Source organism: Vombatus ursinus, unplaced genomic scaffold (assembly GCF_900497805.2).
Source record: "Vombatus ursinus unplaced genomic scaffold, bare-nosed wombat genome assembly UNPS02014799.1, whole genome shotgun sequence".
NCBI lineage: Eukaryota > Metazoa > Chordata > Mammalia > Diprotodontia > Vombatidae > Vombatus > Vombatus ursinus.
The window spans coordinates 7,028,864-7,048,280 of NW_020954577.1; the positions used below are offsets into that span (position 1 = coordinate 7,028,864).

At 44.2% G+C, this 19,417-nt stretch overlaps 1 protein-coding gene across 2 annotated transcripts in view; it reads right to left on the bottom strand.

The window, feature by feature from the left end:
* Window positions 1-5,937: 5,937 nt before the first annotated feature.
* Window positions 5,938-19,417, bottom strand: part of SNX10 (sorting nexin 10) — a 70,321-nt gene continuing 56,841 nt past the window's right edge. For both annotated transcript variants that reach the window (XM_027872455.1, XM_027872454.1), the window contains exons 3-7: window positions 19,210-19,296; window positions 17,067-17,167; window positions 15,412-15,510; window positions 6,592-6,807; window positions 5,938-6,127 (exon numbers count right to left, since the gene is read on the bottom strand). In XM_027872455.1, the coding sequence (XP_027728256.1) occupies window positions 6,046-6,127; window positions 6,592-6,807; window positions 15,412-15,510; window positions 17,067-17,167; window positions 19,210-19,296 (585 nt within the window). In that variant the 3' untranslated portion in view covers window positions 5,938-6,045. The remainder of the gene's footprint in view (window positions 6,128-6,591; window positions 6,808-15,411; window positions 15,511-17,066; window positions 17,168-19,209; window positions 19,297-19,417) is intronic.

The following is a 19,417-nucleotide window of genomic DNA, read 5'->3' on the forward strand; positions in this document are numbered from 1 at the left end:
CACATCCATCAATAAAAATTTCTGGATATGCACCTGCAATATAAGTTTATCTACTTATTTTAAATGATATACTTGTGCTTTCATACTAATAGTTATGTACACTATAAAAACGTACACAGAAAAAGAGATTAGAAAAGGATGAGATGATGAAATGATATTGGATCCTAGGGGCACTGGGGATCAGTAAGAGTTTCTAGAATCAGCGAGTTGAAGTGCTCAGACCTATATTTTGTGAAAGCCATTTTGGCTGCTGTATGAAGATCACGAATTGTAGTTGTCAGGGACTGTTGCAACAACCTAGGTGAGAGGAGATGAGGGTCAGAACTAAGTGGGGAGCAGTGTGCGTGGAGAGAAGGGACCTACTTTGGAGACCACCAGTGAGGACCCTAGGTACGGCTGCCATCCGTGGTTCTAGCTCTTCTCGGGCCCGGCAGTGGATTACGAATTAGATCTGAGATGCCAGTCTGTATCTGGGGTCCACGGTTCCGAAGGATGAGCTCCCTAAACACGGGTTGGGACCTTTACGTATGTGTGCATTATGTGTTCTAATGTGCAGATCGATACTGAAATGGAAACACATAAATACATAAAAGTGAAAAGTGGTTGATGCTAGAATTGGGCCTCAGTCACGGCTTTCTTACAGCCCAAGCGATGACTCCCACAGTAGGCTTCCCTAGGGACGGCCTCCAGTCCCAAGACTACATTGTAGCCAAGTACAAAGGGGCCTTTCCTGGGCGGGCTGCACGGTCCGCGAGCAGAACCTGCTAAGCCCCGCTCCCTCCAGAAGCCAAGGAACAGCGAACGAGACGCAGTTCTCAACACCATGGGGGGATCCGCGGGCGGGTGCCCGGCGGGGGGCGGTCCTTGCCTTCCATAGCGGCCCCCGCGGGAGACCAGGGCGGAGGACCCCGGACAGCGGGCGGGCTTTTGCACTGGCAGGCGTGCAGACTGGGCACCCTGAGGAAGGCTGTGGATTTCCGGCCCCAGACTTAAGCCCTTGGGCTCCCAGACCGGACCCTCGAGACCAGGGCACTCATGGAAGTTTGGGCCTGCTTCCTCCCCCCGGCCCCGCCCTGGCTCCGAGCTGCCCGCCCCCGGCCCGCGAAACAAAGGGCTTCTGCGGAACCCGGGCTCGGGCGTCCACCCTCACCAGCCCGAGCAGCGCCTCCTCGTCCCCGCCGTGCGCGACACGCGCACGCACACACAAAGGCGTGCCATTGTACCTCCAGACCCAGACAGACGCACGCGTGCGCACGTACACCCAGACCCAGACAGACAAAAGCGCGTGCACACGCACACGCACGCAGTCACAAACTGAACCACACGGACTCGCGCACGCACAGATCGACCTACGGACGTGGAAGCTGCCTAGGAGAAGGGCTTGTGCACAACCGACTGTCCACAGATGCGGATGCACATATAGGTGCAGTACACTCGCATATATATATATATGAAATACACTCATAATCAATGACACACAGGCGTGCAGGCACGACACTCGCGGTCACAAGCACGAGTGCACACGCACAGCTGCACACACCCACTGCCACAGTCAGCTAACCACGCAGGCGCACATAAACACGCACAGACTGGCGTAGACGCAACGAAGTTCGCCGGCCACACAATGGCGTCTTTTTTTTTACTGAATAAATGAGTCACCCATCACAAAACGTGGAGACAGGTGGGGCTCCCTCCCTCCCACTGATCAGGAGTGGGTAAGTGATCATTAAAGCCCTCGACCACTGCTCTCCACCCCCAGATAGGACTGGAGAGAGGGGAGGAGGGAGAAGCATCCCAAGCCAGAGCCACCACCACCCCCTTCCCTGGTCCTATGCCAGGCGGTGTTTAATCATGGACAAGGGGGCTCGCCAGGCCTGGGGTTTTATGCAGCCGGGGCTCGGGGCCCGCACTCATCCTGTCTGCGCAGTAAATTGCAGTCTTTTTGTGAACGTGGTTGTTCACACTCCTCCTCCCCCCTCCCCTTTTTGTTGCAGTTGCTATGGGTTACCAGGGCGGTTGCCATGGGTTACCGGACCAAGGGCGGCTGCCTGGTTACCTGACAAACAGTCCCAGCAGCCCGAGCCTGCTGGAGACTGTGCATATTGCAAGCCAAGGCTGGGGAGGAGGGGAGGAACGCGCGTGTGCGGGGCACAGAGAGAAACACGCAGAGAGAGCGCGTGAGCGTGTGCGCAGACCACTGAGACAGACCCCCGCACACAGTCAGTGTGTGTTTGCAGCTTCAGGAAAACTACTGGAAGTGGGTGGGGGGGAGCTATAAAGAAGGCCCGGAGGTAAGAAGCTAGCCAGAGCGCTGCTTGAGAAGCTGCCCGGCCTCTGGCTGCAGACCCAGGGGCGTTGGCGAGGGGGACCAAGGGGAGCTGTCTCTCGAGCTCGCCACCGAGAGTGTCCAGACACAAGAGTGTAAACGCACGGGTAAATGGGGCTTCGTCCTGGGGTTTTTTCCTTTTTCCGATATAGTCCATGGCTCAGAAGGCATAGGAATTGTGCAGAAAAAGAAAAGGGTCGTGGACGAGCAGATCTTGAACTGCTCAATCAGTTCTGTACAGTGAGTGCACTTGTCAGGACTATGAGGGAGGAAGTTTCCTGCAAGAAAAGGAAGCTCCAGAGTGGGGTCAGACTTAAGGGGACAATGGTGCCTGGGGGCTCTCTTTCTGCAGGAGGGACCCAGAATTGTAAACACTGGCTCTTTTTTTTTAAGGCAGCCTTCCTTACCTTATTTACATATTTTTCAGATTCTCACCTCCATCATACAAACTGTAATCATTTTTTGTGAGAGGTTTTTTTGGGGGAGGGTCATTGGAGGGGCAGCGGTGTTTTGTAAAGTTGTTGCTAAAAACTTTAATGCCATGCAGCATTGGGGTTTTTTTTTTTCATCTAAAAATTTTATTCCAGCCCGTCTACACAATAAAACCAGCAAACAACAATTTTTTTTCCTGGAAGAAAATATTTCCACCTCAGACCAGGGTGACAAGGGTGCATTGTGTTCAAAATGTAGCAACAAAACAACTTGAAATGTTAAGGATGTTCAGTTAGAAAGAATATGGAGCAAGGGGTTTGGGGGGAGAGAGATACGGGGGGCATTTTTGTCTTAAATATTTAAAGGCCTATCTTGCATACCTTTGTGGCTCAAGGGCTGAAAATGTCCTTGTGGCTTGATGCTGGCCAATCTTCAGGGAGCTAAAGAAGATTATTTCCAAATAAAACTAAAATGATTGTTGAATATACTTCCAGAATTGGGACTAAATTCATCTTTTTTTATTTATAAGAACTGCTGAGGAAATCTGCCTCTCCTCTTTTCCAAATGTATGTTTGTATTTAATTATGCAATAAAATGTGAATTAGTCTTGGAGAAAATGCCACACTGGCAAGACCTTTCTCAACGGACATTGTTTGTAAATGCTCGTGAGCTTAAAAATACCAGGCAACTTCCTTGGAGTGCTGTCCTTTTGGTAGCAATTTTAAAAGCATAACATTTTAAAAGAAGAATATTAATTATTATCCTAAATGTAGGACTTTTGAATAGCATAACAGGTCTTTGAATTTCATGCTGGAAACCTTCAAGTTCCACATAAACCAATTAAAAGGAAGGGTGAGGAGAGGTAGGGAAGTATTGCCTTTCAAAAAAAATCCCAAATATCTAAGTTAATAAGAGCTAAGCACTACTACTCCCAGCAAACCATAAAACATTTTCAAGTATTTGACATTTGCTTTTTTTTATATTTATTTTTTAAATAAAAAATTTTAAATAAAAATCACTGAATGGCACTTACTCTCCATAAGTTTCCCTAAGTGTTTTTGCCTCCATGGAAAGGTTTATGTGGAATCAATCCAGGTAAGTAAGAATGCCATCGAAGATTTGAACAAAGCATGGAAATGGGGGGTGGGGGTGGGAGAGGTTAAGTTCAACAGAACTGCTATCTCACATCCAAATTCATGAGACTGGCAGGAAATAACTTATTTAGTCGTCCTGTGTTTGGAAATCAAAACAACCAAACCAAAAATAATATCCCCAAACTTTAACTGTAAAACAACCATTTGGGAAAACTAAATTCAATTTGCCAGCATTCTTTAGGTGATTTGAAAAAAACAATAAAAATAAAGATCTCAATGAAAAAAAGAAAGATTTTTTTTTGTTTCTCAGAAATAAACCAAACAGGCCAGACTAGATTTGTTCACATTTAATTTAGAAACAAAAATCCACTGAATCTTACGGAACAAATCACAAGGTAGACATTTTGATATTTATGTTACGAGATCTAAAAATAACAGTAAAATTTATGGCTGATAACATGTTTTCTAAAAATATTCCAAAAGTGAAATAGTGATTGTAAATTCAAACATATATTGCTAAGAAAAATAAATAAATAAATCTAATACCTAGATGGCAAGCCACCCCCTCCTTCTTCCCTTACCCCTGTACCGTTACCAGGGTGATTAGAAAAGCTCTTAAATCTTGTGGGGGGGTTTTCCCCCGTTTTCAATTAATGGCTCTCCCATGATGCAGTAACAGGCCTCACATACTAAATCAAGATCCTAAGCAAAATCTATTAAGAGTTTAGACCAAACAAGAAAGCAAGACAGCAAAATTAAGAGGACAATTCTTGTCTTCCATTTTTTGTTTTGTGTAGTTATTTCAGTACAATCCTTTGACCTCCATTAGGAGTTTATTAATAATAGAATGACAAAAATACTCCCGATATTAACTGCCTTTTGCAACCATCTTCCTCCAGCCTCCAGGAGGAAAGCTAAGAGAAGCAACAAGTTACCTCCATTTCTTTGTAAATATCTTCCTGCCAGTTTCTCAAAAGGGAAACTGATTACTTTGTGCAACTGGACAAGGAAGAAATTTGGATAATTATCTTATTAAAGTGCTATGTCAACAGAAAGTTATCTAAGGGTATGTTTTACTTGACTGCAACATTTCTCAAGTGTAGCCTTAAAGGGGGTAAGGGAATCAATACTTTTTTTTTTAATGCATAATCAATTAGTTAATCTTATTTCCTAAACTAGCAGAATACTTTTTGGTAAACATCACCTTTAGGCTTGTTTTTAAGATATGTCTTTCCACTTAATGAAGACATTAGTAACAATCCCTAGAAATACTGAGAAATTTCAAGTGAAGAAATGACACATTTTGAAAGAAAATAAATGAATCTCTATCTGCCAAATGCATGATAAAAGCAAAAGCTGAGGATCTCCAAATTTGAGGCTTAGGCTGATCCTTGATTGTGAAGATGTTTTGCTAAGTCTGAAGAGACATTAGTTGCTATATTTATTTGAATTTGCACTCATGAGTAAAAAGAATTTTAATACTGGTCAGTGTTCCTAAGCTGTATGTTCCATCTGTGTGCACAATAAGTAGCAGGCTAGAAAGCTGAGCAGCCCTAGCTAGGACCGACTCCTAGGACACATTCACACTAACATCCCAGTTTTTCCCTGTATAGGGGAGGGAGCCACAAAGTATCAGCAAATCTTGTTGAGCTACTGCGGTGGGGGATGGTCCTTGCTAGAATATGGCCTGCAAAATCTATGACAGGTTTCAAAAGTCTGTTTAAAGTGACATGTTAATGTAGGGGAAATGCAATATCCTGGTTTTAAACTGTGTTTATGTACCAAGTGTATTTTTTAATTGAACAAAACCAAAGGTTTTACATATGCACATGCAAGTTTAAATTCACACCTTTACATTAACATAAATCATTTCCTATTGGAGCAGGAGCTAATTTATCAATCATTTTTATCCTGAAAATTCAGTATTAGGCATTTTGAGGACTCATAGCCAAGAGTGTTTTCCTTCTCCTCTGCCTTGACAAAATAAGACAACATAAAATCCTTAACTTGGAACCCTTAATGAACTTTAAAAAAAAAAAGGGTGTGGGGGGGCAACAGCTTTGAGAACACATCACCAATCACATCTCCTTGACAGAAGTGCTTTATGTAGAGAGGTACTATTGTGAACCAACCCTGTCCTTATGACATGGGCATAATTTCCTATTTCTAAGATAGTAACATAAAGATTATTTTTCAGGATTCTTGAAGAGCTGGGTTTGTTTTACATCCATGTGGACTGTTGTCTTTACAACTGTGACCAAGCCCGGAGGATGAACTGCAAAAAAAAAAAAAAAGAGAGAGAAAAAAAATAATAAAAAGAGGAAATTGGTTTTCACAACACACTCAAAGGCTGAGTAACAGAGGAGAACTTTAATTATCTCCAGTCACAAAGAGAGACAGGAAATTTGGACTTTTAATTAGCCATTTGGAGTGCAGTTGGATATTTTTTTAGCTAGATAATTTAAACGCGAATAATTCAAGTCTGACTAAATGAAATTCACATAATCAGAATGCAGATAATTGAATTTCTACTGCATTCATTAATTCAGTGTGGAGGTGTGTGTGAAGACTTCTATGATGAGCTGTCACAGCTCAATAAAATCTCAGTCAATTAATTTTTTCATTATCTTAGTATTACATCAACAAAAAAGTGAAGAGTGTGTGTGTCTGTACACAAATATGTGGAATGTAAATACATATACACATATAATATATGAAAAAACGAATGTAACAAAGTACCTTTCTGAGCCGAACTCTATAGAATTGTCTTTTTTTCCGCCCTCATCATCTTCTTCAGGAAAACGTCTGTTTGAGGAAGCAAACTTATGAATTGCTTCAGTAACAGAATATCTTGTCTGTCCAGAAACACAGGCCTCGATATCTTCAGAACTTAAGTGACTCTGTAAGAAGAGGTGAAGTCTGCTGTCCGAGAGCAAAAGGGCATTTTGTAGGATCCTATTTAAAAATACAGACATACGTAAGGTTGGGAGACTGGAAAGGAGACCTGAAGAAGAAAAACATTTTTAAAAATATGAGAAAGTTCACATCAGCTAGACCTACAATTAAGGTAGACACCTATTAAGGTGATGTTAGCATATGTTAACTTTTATTAAATTATTTGGAATTTTACGTGAGTAAAAACATGAAGCTAATAGAGAAAGACATCTGTTATAAGAATAACTCCAAGGGCATTTCTGCAATTTACCCATCTGCCACGGCTGTGCGGAGCAATTACAGAAATATTTTGCTTATATAATCATAGAAATTTATTCTCCTTTAAAGAAGTTTTTCAATGGCTAACCACAAGCTCAGCTCAGTGATCTTTACTGGTTGGACAGTACTGAGAAGTCAAGTTTCTCAAGGATGCTTAGTTTAAAACAAGTACATGTGAATAATAGGATAACTACAGTTTAGTCGTGTTTTACAAATTTGCCTTAACGTATAAGATGTATATGTATATGCTTAGATATGGACATATAAAGTCTGGCTTAAGTAAGATTTTTTTAATAATCCTAAATTTGAATTTAACATTTCTCCAATATCTTTACCTGCATCAGGATTTGGATTGTTAGAATCAGCAACCTAATTTAAGAATTATTTTGTTTCATTAAACATGTGGCTAGAATCTGAGGCACCAGGAATGTCTGTGAAGTTAAACCTCCTATGTTACAGAAAGATTTGTCCAAAGATATGACCAAAGATTCTAACTCTCATATCACAATTATGTCTCGAGAAGATTACTACATGCATACTAAATTCCAGCCGATGAGTAACCATAGATGTATTGTAATGGAAGATCCTCTGTTTAGGAAACACACTTCCTCTGATTCGACCATTCACGTAAACCTAAGCACTATCACCTCTTACCCAAGCTCAGGAAGGTCTGGGTTTGATCTTTGATGCATTGTTCAATGATAGGTGAATTTCCTGTAACTGACATGACACAGGAGCTTGAAACACCAACTTAAGTGGCCAGAATTAGTGCTGTCCAAAATTCAAAGACAGGCCTGTGGAATTACAGAACTTTACAGCCAGCTCTGTGGAATACCGATTTCTTCCCCATCCAACAAAATGGACCTGATTTTTTTCTGTTTTTGGAGACTTGACTAAATGAGGAGTGCGCATATGGGGTTTATTTTTATCTCCTTAAAAATCTAGGGTCATCAATATGATGGAAAGACTCCATTTATTTAGGCTCATATGTATGATATAGATAGAGATGGCTATATATAGCTCAAAATGAGATAGCCTGGATCAAATGAGATAGTAATTGTTAAGCGTTTAGCACTGTGCCCGGCACATAGTAAGTGCTATATAAATGTTAGCTAATATGCCTAGACATATGTACAAGTGTATTATATACATAAATATATTTTTTCTTTTGAAGATGTGTTTTGAGCCTTTGCATCCTGAGGAATTGGTATTTGCACATGTCTGCATGTATGTTCAGGTGTGTATGTGTGTCGATGTGAGTGTGTTTAATTATACATATGATATGTACACAGGAATGAATGTGTATGTGTGCAGGTATATAGATTATGTGGCTATGCATACAGAGGTGTGAGAATGTGACTCTTGATATAGAGATTGTGATAGCATGCATAGACTGAAAATGGGCATTTGTGCCCAGACACATGAATATGCACGCGCATGTGTGTCGATGTGTCTACACCTATCCCAGTACCTAGTACCTTAACCTATTTTATGTATATGTGTACACATGTACACAATGTATTTTTTAATATCGTGCTTTGCTAAGTGCTTGTATCCTTGAACGACATGGCATATACATTTATATGTATGTGAACACATGTGTAAACATACTTAGCAAAGCATTGCATCAAACAAAAAAAATCAATCACAACCACACACACACACACACATATCCATACAGATCTGCTCCACAAACAAAACAGACCGAGGTTTCCTTTTCCAGTCCGGGTCCCAAAAGAATTTCTAAGCGGCACAAGTTTCCGGCCACCCAAGGAAGACTGAAGGGTTGATTTTTTTTTAATGTGACATTTCCAAGCCAGAGATCTAAATCATTCTTCTTTGCCTTGCCCCCCTACTCACCCCTCCAAAAAAACAAAAACAAAAATCTCTAATGTGCTCATTCCATGAAAAAACGGCACACAACACCCAATTCCAGCCACTATCCTCAGTCTGACCCCACTCAGAAAGTTTGCTTTCTGCATTTGCAAATAGCTCTCATGCATTAAATATTTCCAATGAGGAGAAGCTCGGCAAGGACCCCGCCCAGCCCAATCAACTTTTCTGTGCTGGGCGTGGGGGGAGGGTCGTGGATGGGGGGGTGGGGTACAGTTTCACGCAGGGCTTCCTGCCGCTTACCTCCAGCCCCTTCCTGCCCTCCAGCCCGGGATAAGTAACTCTTTCTGAGATTGAACTTAACTGCTTTGTTGCTGTTGGAAATGTATTTTATTTTCTTTATAAAATAATGGGCAATCTTTAAAATTGATTTCCGATGGTTTGAGGCATTACACCACAGAAGTAATGAGCACTAATGTCAATGATATCGGACACAAATTCATTTTGGCTTTATTTCATGTCTAAAGCAATTCGCCCAAGCCTTGAACTGCTCAAGCGCCGTTATTAACTTGCGAGCAAGCTAACACATGGGAGCAGCCACGAACGTGATAAGAGCCGGCCTGAGCCGAACCTCAAGGCTACTGTCCCTTTTCTCCGGCTATAATTCAATTTCCAATTTTACTTTACGTTGGACTCATTAGTCCAGCGTTTTCTTTCCTGCTTAATGGCGCCACCTGGAGGGCAGACCGGCGAGGCGCCGGAGCGCTCCCGCCGCAGCCTCCCAGGCTGAGCCCGGGCAGGGTGGGGCGCAGCCGGGCGGGGTCAGGCGGGAGGAAGGATGCTAGAACCCTCCTGAGGACCCTTTTCGGAAGCAGCTGCATCCCGGGCCGTCTGAAGCGGCTCCATTTCCTGGGCACTAAGCTGGATTGGAGAACACTCTGCCGGTCCTGGAGTACTGGAACATGTTTTTAAATTAAAAATAAAAAAGGCTTCCTTTCGTTTTTTGTGGGAGCAGGAAAAAAAAAAAATCATCCTACGAGGAATTACTAAGGAAAAGGAAATGGGCATTCACCCTGGTCCAGCAGGCCTCAGTATAGATCACCCCTCCGTGGCATGCTTCTCTTAATTTGGAGCTCCATCATTCTGCCCTCTTATATTTACCATACTTTCTCTAAACCAACCCCGATCCAATCTAGAGAACCTACTACGTGCCATATATTGTGCTGGGGATACAAAAACAAAATGATCCAGTGGAAAGGCTCCTGGTTTTGGAAGTCAGAAGGTCTGAGATCAAATCCTACCCATTACTACCTGTGTGACCTTCCCTTCTCTGCCTCAGTTTCCTCATCGATAAGATGAACAGGTTGGACTAGAAGGTCTCTGGGGTCCCTTCCAGCTCCAGAACTCTGAAACTATTTAAAAAACCGACTTCAAGAAATTACCATTCTCCTGGGGGTAGAGGTAGGGCGCAGGGAGAACAGATACACCACGTCAAGTGTGATCATAAATAAGTGTGAGCATTCATGGGTGCTGGGTGCTGGGTGCTGAGGATACAAAGACAAAATGAAAAACTGCCTGCCTTCAGGCGGCCTACATTCTCCTGGGGGTAGAGGTAGGGAGCAGGGAGAACAGATACACCACGTCAAGTGTGATCATAAATAAGTGTGAGCATTCATGGGTGCTGGGTACTGGGTGCTGAGGATACAAAGACAAAATGAAAAACTGCCTGCCTTCAGGTGGCCTACATTCTCCTGGGTGGAAGAGAGGCCTACAACCTGTAAACAGAGACGTGAACACGTGGTCATTTGGGCAGGCGGAAAGGACCAACCACCAATGGGAGTGACTCAAGTTTTCCCATAAGAAGTGACCCATAATCGGGGATGATGAATGACACTAGAGACCCTCAAAAAAACTGAATGTTTTTAAACCACTTCACATTTAACGGGGACTCTAAACAAATCTAATATAAAAGACTGAGGGCTCAAACAAATGCTCCAATGGAATAGGGATTTTAAACAAACAATGGCTATTTTAAACAAATCTGCCTCACAAAATACATTTACAATGTAATACTAAGAGTCAGCACTTTTGTAGAAGGAAGGAGCAAAAAGGAAGGCTTGACTCCGGGAAGCTGCATGTAACATGCATCCAAAGTCTTCCTTTTGAATGGCTCTCTGGGAGAGAGTGAGGGATACTGGGAAATGCAGGTGATGTTAAAAGAGAAGACACACAAACCATTGAAGTCATTCCTTTGGCTTCACAAGCTGAAGCTGTACAGAGATAAAGCATTTTCCCCTTTATACTGGACAGTCCAAAATCTGGTTTCCCTCACTTTGATTTTATTAGGTACATTATACTCACACAATTCTAATGAAAAGCACCACTGGACTGCACCAATCTGTTGTCACGTTGCCTCACGATTTCCAGTGTCTCTTGGAACCTGGCCTAATAGCAGATGCCTTTTTGGACAAGGGGGAAGGTTAACTGTTGGATTTAGGCTGTCTCAAAAACAACAAATTGACTGTTTGCATGCAACCATTCAAGAAAGAAAGCAAACTTGGTCAGAATCACTGAAGACATCCATGATCTGTGTTCTGGTGCCCTCTACTGAACACAGACTTCCGACAGGAAAGGGGAGGATGCTTTCTCAGGGCCTTCTGAATCAAGCAGGTGAACTGGGCATGCCGGCCGACATTCACGACTGGGAAGAAGATGTGCTAGCAGGCCTGGATTCAGCCAGTAAGCTCCCTACCAGCTTCAAATGTATAATCCTATTCACCTACATAAACTAAGAGAAATTTTTAAATAGGAAAACCAGATGCCAAGGTTAGGAAAGGTCGGCAGTAGATGCCAGCTCACTACTTCAGCCCTGCCTCTCTCCCTTTGTCTCCCCTTATCAGCAAGTCACCTAATGTCTCTGACTTTCAGTATCTTCATCTGTGAAGTAGAGGTAATAATAATTGTACCTACCAAATGACACCTGACATTCAAATTAGGCAGTGAGGTGGGACAGTGGGTAGAGAGAGCACTAGCGCTGGAATCAGGAAGACCTAAGTTTAAATCCAGCCTCAGACAGTTATTAGCAGTGTGACCCTGGGCAAGTCATTTCACCTCCTTCTGCCTCAGTTCCTTCATCAGCTAAATAAAGATAGCAATAGCACCGAATTCCAGGGTTGTTGTGAGGATTCAATGAGTTCATATTTGCAATGCACTATGCAATTCTTGTAGTACTATCTATAAATGGTAGCTATTCGATCGTGCATATAAAGTGCTTTGCAAAAACATGAAGGCATTGCATCAAACTAGTATTATTACTACTAGAAAAATATAGGAAGCTGCCTAAGGCCCTAGGAGCAGACTTTTTGCAAAGACCCCCCCCCCTTACTGTTTCATTCTGTAACTTTCCCATCATGTAAATATCAGAGCAAAATCTATTTTACATTTAATCAGTAGAAGGAAAAAAAATGCCATCCTACACAAGTTATACATGTGGGGCACAAGAATTTTTACTTAAAAGACATATGAACCCAACAACTAATCACATTGGAGAAATGTAGGAATGACAGCCATTGCTGTTTGTATAGCATTTTAAGGTCTGCCAAAATCCTGGGAATCAGCTACTGAGTGGGCATAATTGTCCCCATTTTATAGATGAGGAAACTGAGGCTTGCAAGGTGGCTTTCCCAGCCAGGCAGTGTCAGAGTGGGGACTCAAATCTAAGAGGTGCCCTTTTAACTCTACCAGAATGATTACAACAGATTTTCAAATAATGTCATTATCATAATTTAATAAATATTCATTAGACTAATAATTTAATAATAATTTTAATACTCTTGGCTTTCATTCGGAGGTGCCTGTGGTTTTGCATCTTCTATAGCTCTCTATGGAGACCAATTTGGGAGGGTTTCGATGGAGCACAGAGGGCCACACTAGGAATTCTGACCCTTAGTGGCTGTGCGACTGTGGGGAAGTCACAAGTTCTGAGGTGAGTTTCAGTTTCCTCATCTGTGAAATGGGAATCATCTTGTAAGGAAACCCTACCTAACAGGGGTGGCGGGAGCCTCAAATGACAAAAAGTGTGTAAAACGTTGTGTAAACCATAATTCACTTATTTGCAAAGGCCAGCTCCTACTACTATCTTCATTATTACTAGACCGGTACAGCTCTGAAGTGGACTTTGTTTCAAAGATGCCTTGAATGCAGCAACGTAGCAGGAATGAGCTTCCTCCAGAACGGCCTTTTGAATACTAATCATCTGGGGAAGATGGAACGCTATCTACTGCTAATGCTTTCAGTTTGCAGCTTGGAAAAATTGACATTTTTAAAAACAGATCCGTAAGCACAGTAGATTTGACGTTTTAATGCACTTAACAATAACATATATTTGCCCCCATCACTGTGCTGTCCACACCGCTGCACCCATGCTCTACTGACTTCTCTGAAGTCTTTTCCCCCGAGTTGACTGTAAGCTCCTGGAGGGCAGGAGCAGTTCTTTTTATCTCTCTATCCTCAGCTCACTACTCGGCGCACAGAATAGAAGCTTCATAAATTTTTGTTGAATTGAGATTTGTAATTTCACTGATGCGGGGATGGAGAACACCTTCCCCCTCTCTGACCTTCACTTGGACAGATCTCCTGAGGTCAGGATGTGATCCTTGACCCAAAGGCCAGGCCAAGGCCTCAGGGGAGGACTCAAACAGTAACCCCTGACCTCCCGACAGACCAAAGAGAAGCAGCTTCTGTCCACCCCTGCCCCCATCCCAGAGGGCACATAAGCTGTAGTCAGCCCCTTGCCCAGCCCTGACCGAGGAAAGCCGATGATAGGTACATGGCTCCTGTCCAGAAGAAGAGCAGGGTCTTTAAGAAAAACCTACAGTCATGTGGTACTCTTGAAGACTATACCTGGAGCCCCCAGACTTATATGGAGGGGAGGGGGGATAGGAAGGCTTAAAGGGAAACAAAATGCATCCAGAAAAGTAAATCCACCTTACCTACAACATAAAAGCAAAGTAATTTTCATGGGAGGCAGACAGAACACTGATGTGGGAGGGGACTCATGTTCTTCTTACGAGGTGCATTAAAATGTGGAGAAGGGGAGTGGGGGAGGGCCTGGGAAGGCTCCCTAAGATCTCTGTCAAGCAAAGGACTGCTCTAAAGGACACTGATGGTGAGGGTTTCCAGGGGCTCAGTCTGGTGACTGTCTGTCTCTGACTTGCTCCTCTGGTCCCCTTTCTTCTGTCCTTCCCCTCTCATTTCCCCTGCCTCTTCTTTTCTCTCCCCAATTTCCCTCTATTCATCTATTATTTGGGTGTGTCCTATACTCAGGGCTGGACCTCCACCCCCATCAGCTTGTATAAAATCAGAGTGTGACCCAGACTTGGTGTGAAGCGTCATTCAGCTCTGTTTGTTTTAGAAAAGGCAGTATGGTCCAGTAGACAGAGAGCTGGGAAGACCAGAGGGTTCAGGCCCTCCCTCTGACACATTCTGGCTGCTTCCCTGGCCAAAGAGGAGCATTGCAACCCTCCTCTCCCGATGCCCAGAGAAGTCTGGGCAGACTGGACCCAGCTGGTGCCAACCCTACAAATTCTAAGCAATCCTATTTCCCTGATGGGTGTGGAGGCCTGCAGCGTCTCTCCCCAATGAAGGCAGCCCTGGATTGCTGCAGGAGCTGGGGCCTGCTCCTCTGGCTCTGCAGAAGCACGTGACCCAGGCTGCCTGGGCGGTTTTCCACGAGGAAAAGCCTCAGAAAGAAAAAAAGAAAACCAGAGCACGCCCAAGGTGTCATGCACCTGGACCACCACGGGGTGGCGCTCCAATACAGGACATGGATAGACTCTTCTTTACAGGCTCAGAAAGAAAAATCAGTATCTGAGCTGGAAAGGACCTCAGACCTAGAACCTGAATGGGAACCCAAACCTGACAAAGGAGTGTCATCCCACCCTGTCCTCTAGGGAGGGAAACTGCAGTAAACCCACCTTACATTTGTATGACCATCCCCCTTTGAAAACGGCACCCACCACTCAATACAATCAGCATTTATTAATCTCCCAAAATGCCCCCAGCACACTGCTAGGCCCTGAGGCTGCAAAGGCAAAGACAATAACAGCCCAAGCCATGAAGGAGCTTAGACTGGGGAGGCAGCTTGGGAGAGGCTGAGTTCAAATCCCACCGTGACACTGTGGACTTGTTGCTTAGCCTGAGTTGGCCTCAGTTTCCTCATCTGTAAAAAGAGATCACTGCACTAGACAACTTCTTGGGTCCCTTTCAGTTCTAAATCTACATGTCCCTGATTTCTAGCTTGACTCCCTGGAGGCTTTGGTAAAGTTTTCTTGGTAAAGTTCCTACTGGAGAAAGCAACATGTCCACAAAGAAGTATATACATATTCCTGTGAACTATTGCTGAGAATTTCAATTCAACTTGACAAGAAGCACCTACTATGCACCAAGCACAGTGCTCAGGGCTGGACACACACACACACACACACACACACACACACACACACACACACTTACTTTCTCAGAAATTCTTCCAGGCCTTGACGTCGCTGATCAACGTGCTGCCGATTATTGATGTTGAAAAACAGGTTTTTAGAAGGAAGTTCGGGAAGCTGTCTAATAATACAGAAAAGGGAAAGAAAAAAACCCAAATGAAGTAATCTTGTAATCAAGCTACTTTCACCAACACACAGTGAAGGAACACAAAGTGGGGCAGGGGGGAATCACAGCTTTTCATCTTCATACGGAACGTAATAACTGAACTTGCAGGAAAAAGAAACTACTTATTCACTGCCAGTGACAAGCAAGAAGCCAGGAAAGCCCAGAGGAGTCTTTTCAAAGTTGCCAACTTAGACACAGCAATGAAAGAAATGTGGGGTTGGACTCATTATTTTGGGGGAAAGTATTAAATTCAATTCAACAATCCAGCCAGCATTTCCTCAGGGCCTAATATGTGCCAGGCACCTGCTAAAGGCCAGAGATACAAGTGAAAACAGCCCCTGCCTTCATGATTCTCAGGCTGTACCGGAGAGGTGGGAGAGAGATGCAAGGATATACAAATAAGTAAATAGAATCTAATTGTGAGGATAACAAGGTGGGGGTGGGGCAGCTCTGGAAAAGCTTCCCTTTGGAGGTGGGACCAGAAGGGGCTTCGGAAGGAAGAGAGGCCAACTTCAAGAGGCAGAGGTGAGAAAGGAGACCATTCCAGGCAAGAAGGATGGCCCTGTGCAAAGGTCTGTGGGATTCTGGGAGCATCCAGTGGCCTCACCTGCCCAGAATGGGGAAGAATGTCAAATAAGTTGGTAACATCGGCTGAAACCAGACCGTGAGGGGCTTTAAATGCCAAGCTGGGGAGAATGTATCCTGTCCCAGAGGCAAACTGCAGGAAACACTAGATGGGCAGGGGAGTGACCTGGTAAGAACTATACTGACACAGATGAATTCTGCAGAGACTATATTGGAGAGGGAGAGACCGATCAACCATCATTTACTGAGGACCTCCTAGGGCAGCTAGATGGCACAGTGGTTAGAGCACCAGGTCTGGAGTCAAAAAAATCTGAGTTCACCTATAACCCCAGACACTTACTAGCTATGTGACCTTGGGTAAGTCCCTTCATCCTGCTTGCCTTAGTGTCCTCATCTGTAAAATGAGCTGGAGAAGGAAGGAAGTGGCAAAAGACTCCAGTATCTTTGCCAAGAAAATTTCAAATGGGGTCATAAAGAGTGGAACGTGACTGAACAACAAAAAGTCCTGCTATGTGCTGGGAACCGTGCCAAGACCCGAGGATACAAAAAGAGGCCAAAGACAGTCCGGCCTCTCAGGGGCTCGCGGTATAAGGAGGGACAGAGAAACCTGCAAGCCACCATACACAAGGCAAGCTGGATCGAGTGAAAAGGAGATAATTAACCGAGGGCTGGAGCCAATGCCGAGGAGATCGCAGCCGTCCAGGGGCAGGCGCCAACGGCCAGAACAGGGCGATCGCCGGCCGTGTGAGCGCACAGAGCCGGCCAGAGCGAGGAGACGGTTAGGGAAGAGGCGCCCGGCGGCCGAGGGCTGAAGTCTGGGGGCGGCCCCGACGCCCTGCCCATGGAAGCGGGCCAGGTGGAAGGGGACCGAGACCGGGACCGGGACCGAGAGGGGCTCGAGGCGCCATGGCCAGGCTTTCACTTACATCAGCAGCGCGTTGCTCTGAAGTCGCTGTCGGAGCCACACAAATTCCCGAAACCGCCTCCGGACGCACGAGGTTTTCATCGTAAAACACATGCTGTTGGTCTAGGGAAAGGAAATGGACACCGGTCAGCCCGCTCAGCTTTACGTGGATTCTTTGCTTCAGGTGAAGCATCGACGTGGATGAGATCAATGCGAGGCAAAAAGCCGCCCCTGCCCTCAAGGAGCTTCCATTCTAGCAGGGGAGATGACATGCAAACAACTCAGTACAAACACAGGATCCACTGGAGGTGTACCCCTTGGAGGGAAGGCGCCAAGATTAGGGAGGCCCCGGCAAAGGGAGAAGGAAAGGGAACAAGCATTTATTAAGTGCTTACTGTGTGCCGGCACTGCGCTAAGCACTGGGGACATAAAGAAAAGCTTCCCCATTCTAGAACCCTATGAAGTGCTTTCCTTTGATCTAGAACCCTGTGAAGATCAAGATTAAGAGAGAAATCACCAAATTTCTATTTCAACTGAGCCTCCACAGAAGGCTGAACTAAAAATTCTCCAGAAAAAAATTCTGAATCATGAAAAATTAGCCTGGGGCAGGGGAAGGAAAGTTATCCTCAGAGTCAGGAAGACCTGAGTTCAAGTTCCACTTCCAACAGATATTGGCAGTGTGACCTTGGGCAAGTCACTTACCCATGAAATCCCCCCTCTAAGGTTATAAATGGCACAAGACACAGCACCAACAGAAAAGGGAGTTTCCTTGCCTGGAGTTCCCTTCCTGCTGCTCCTGGAACAAAACATTTCATCTCCAGACTCCAGGCGCTTGCACCGGCTGCTCCCTGGGCATGAAATGAATACTCTCCCTCCTCATCTCCATCTCCTGTCTTCCCCAGCTTCCCTCAAGGCCCAGCTAAAATGCCACCTCCTACAGGAAGCCTTTCTTGATCTCCCTGAATGCTGGTGCCTTCCCCGTGGTGGCCATCTCCAACAGATCCTGTCTCTGTTTTGTCGGCACATAGTTTTGCATGTTGTCTCACCCATTAGACTGTAGGCTCCTTGAGGGCAGCGACTGTCTTGCCTTTCCTTGCTTCCTGGCTTGGCACAGTGCCTGGCACACAGTAGGTGCTTAATAAATGTTTAATGACTGACTGATGAAATCTAAGATCCAAATAAACATAGAACCCTAGACTAGTCCTCCTATCTCCATCTTAAAGGACGGCCATTATGAACCAGGAAAAACCATGGACACTCATAATTTCCCCTCCATGCTCATACTCTGGTCTTATTCCAAGTAACATGACAAACTAGCTACTCTTTAGTGTTGTTGTTGGGTCTTGGGATTTTTTCCCCCCATAGGCAAAATGACTCAGGCTCTGGACTAAGGTAAATTAATTCCACGCAATTACTCACTCCCCACTTTCTAATTACAAGTGTGAAATATTTTGCATCTCTTAAGGGGAAATACACATCTGTTTATCTATGGAATTTATTTAGTTTAGTCATATGTTCTATGCCCTGTCCCCAAAAAAAGGAAAGAAAAAAAAACCAAAAAAGCAAGAAACAAAGGAGCATTTAATGAGGGAATTTCAAATTTCATCCTATCTGGGAATGGAAAGTTCCACACTCACCAGAGCATTAAGGAGAGGCAGTGTGACCTAAATATTAGAACCCTAAAACTGAAGTCACTCAGTCAGACAACTAGCATCTCACCATGTACCATGCCTTATGCTAAATGAAATCCAACCTTAGACACTTATAAGCACTTTAAGGTTCAAGAAATGCTTTCTGTGTTATTTTATTTCTCTCCGCTCTCAGATTCAGCTATGCTTGTTATTGTTTTCATCATCACCATCATCGCTGTTATTTATTGTCATTATCATCGTTAATTGTATCATTATCATTATTGTTTATCATCATCATCATCATTATGATTACTCTAAAACTGAACTAGGTTTCTAAAATAATTTTGGGAGCCAGCTTTAAAAGTTGCAGAAAATATCAAGTCTTGATGGTCATCGCATTAAGCGTTAATGAAAATTAACTTCTCTAAAGTCAAAACCCTTTCCATTCTTCTCCAAGTCCCCCATGACTCCCCATCAAACACCTATGAGCCCCCTTGCCTTTGCCCTGTTCCTTAGGGTGAATCTTCTACTCACATGGATGCAGATCTCATAGTCAATGTAGGAGTGCCAGAAGTCTTCCTTCTGAATGCGAGGATCCCGGACCCAGACACTCACGAACTCCTGGGAAGACATACCAAGCCAAGGAATTTGTTTTAGGATAAAAGGGGCCTTGAAAGCCTAAAGAATGAGTGACTTGGGCAAAGAAAACAGGAGACAGTGTTCCAATCCTCTAGAAGAAGAA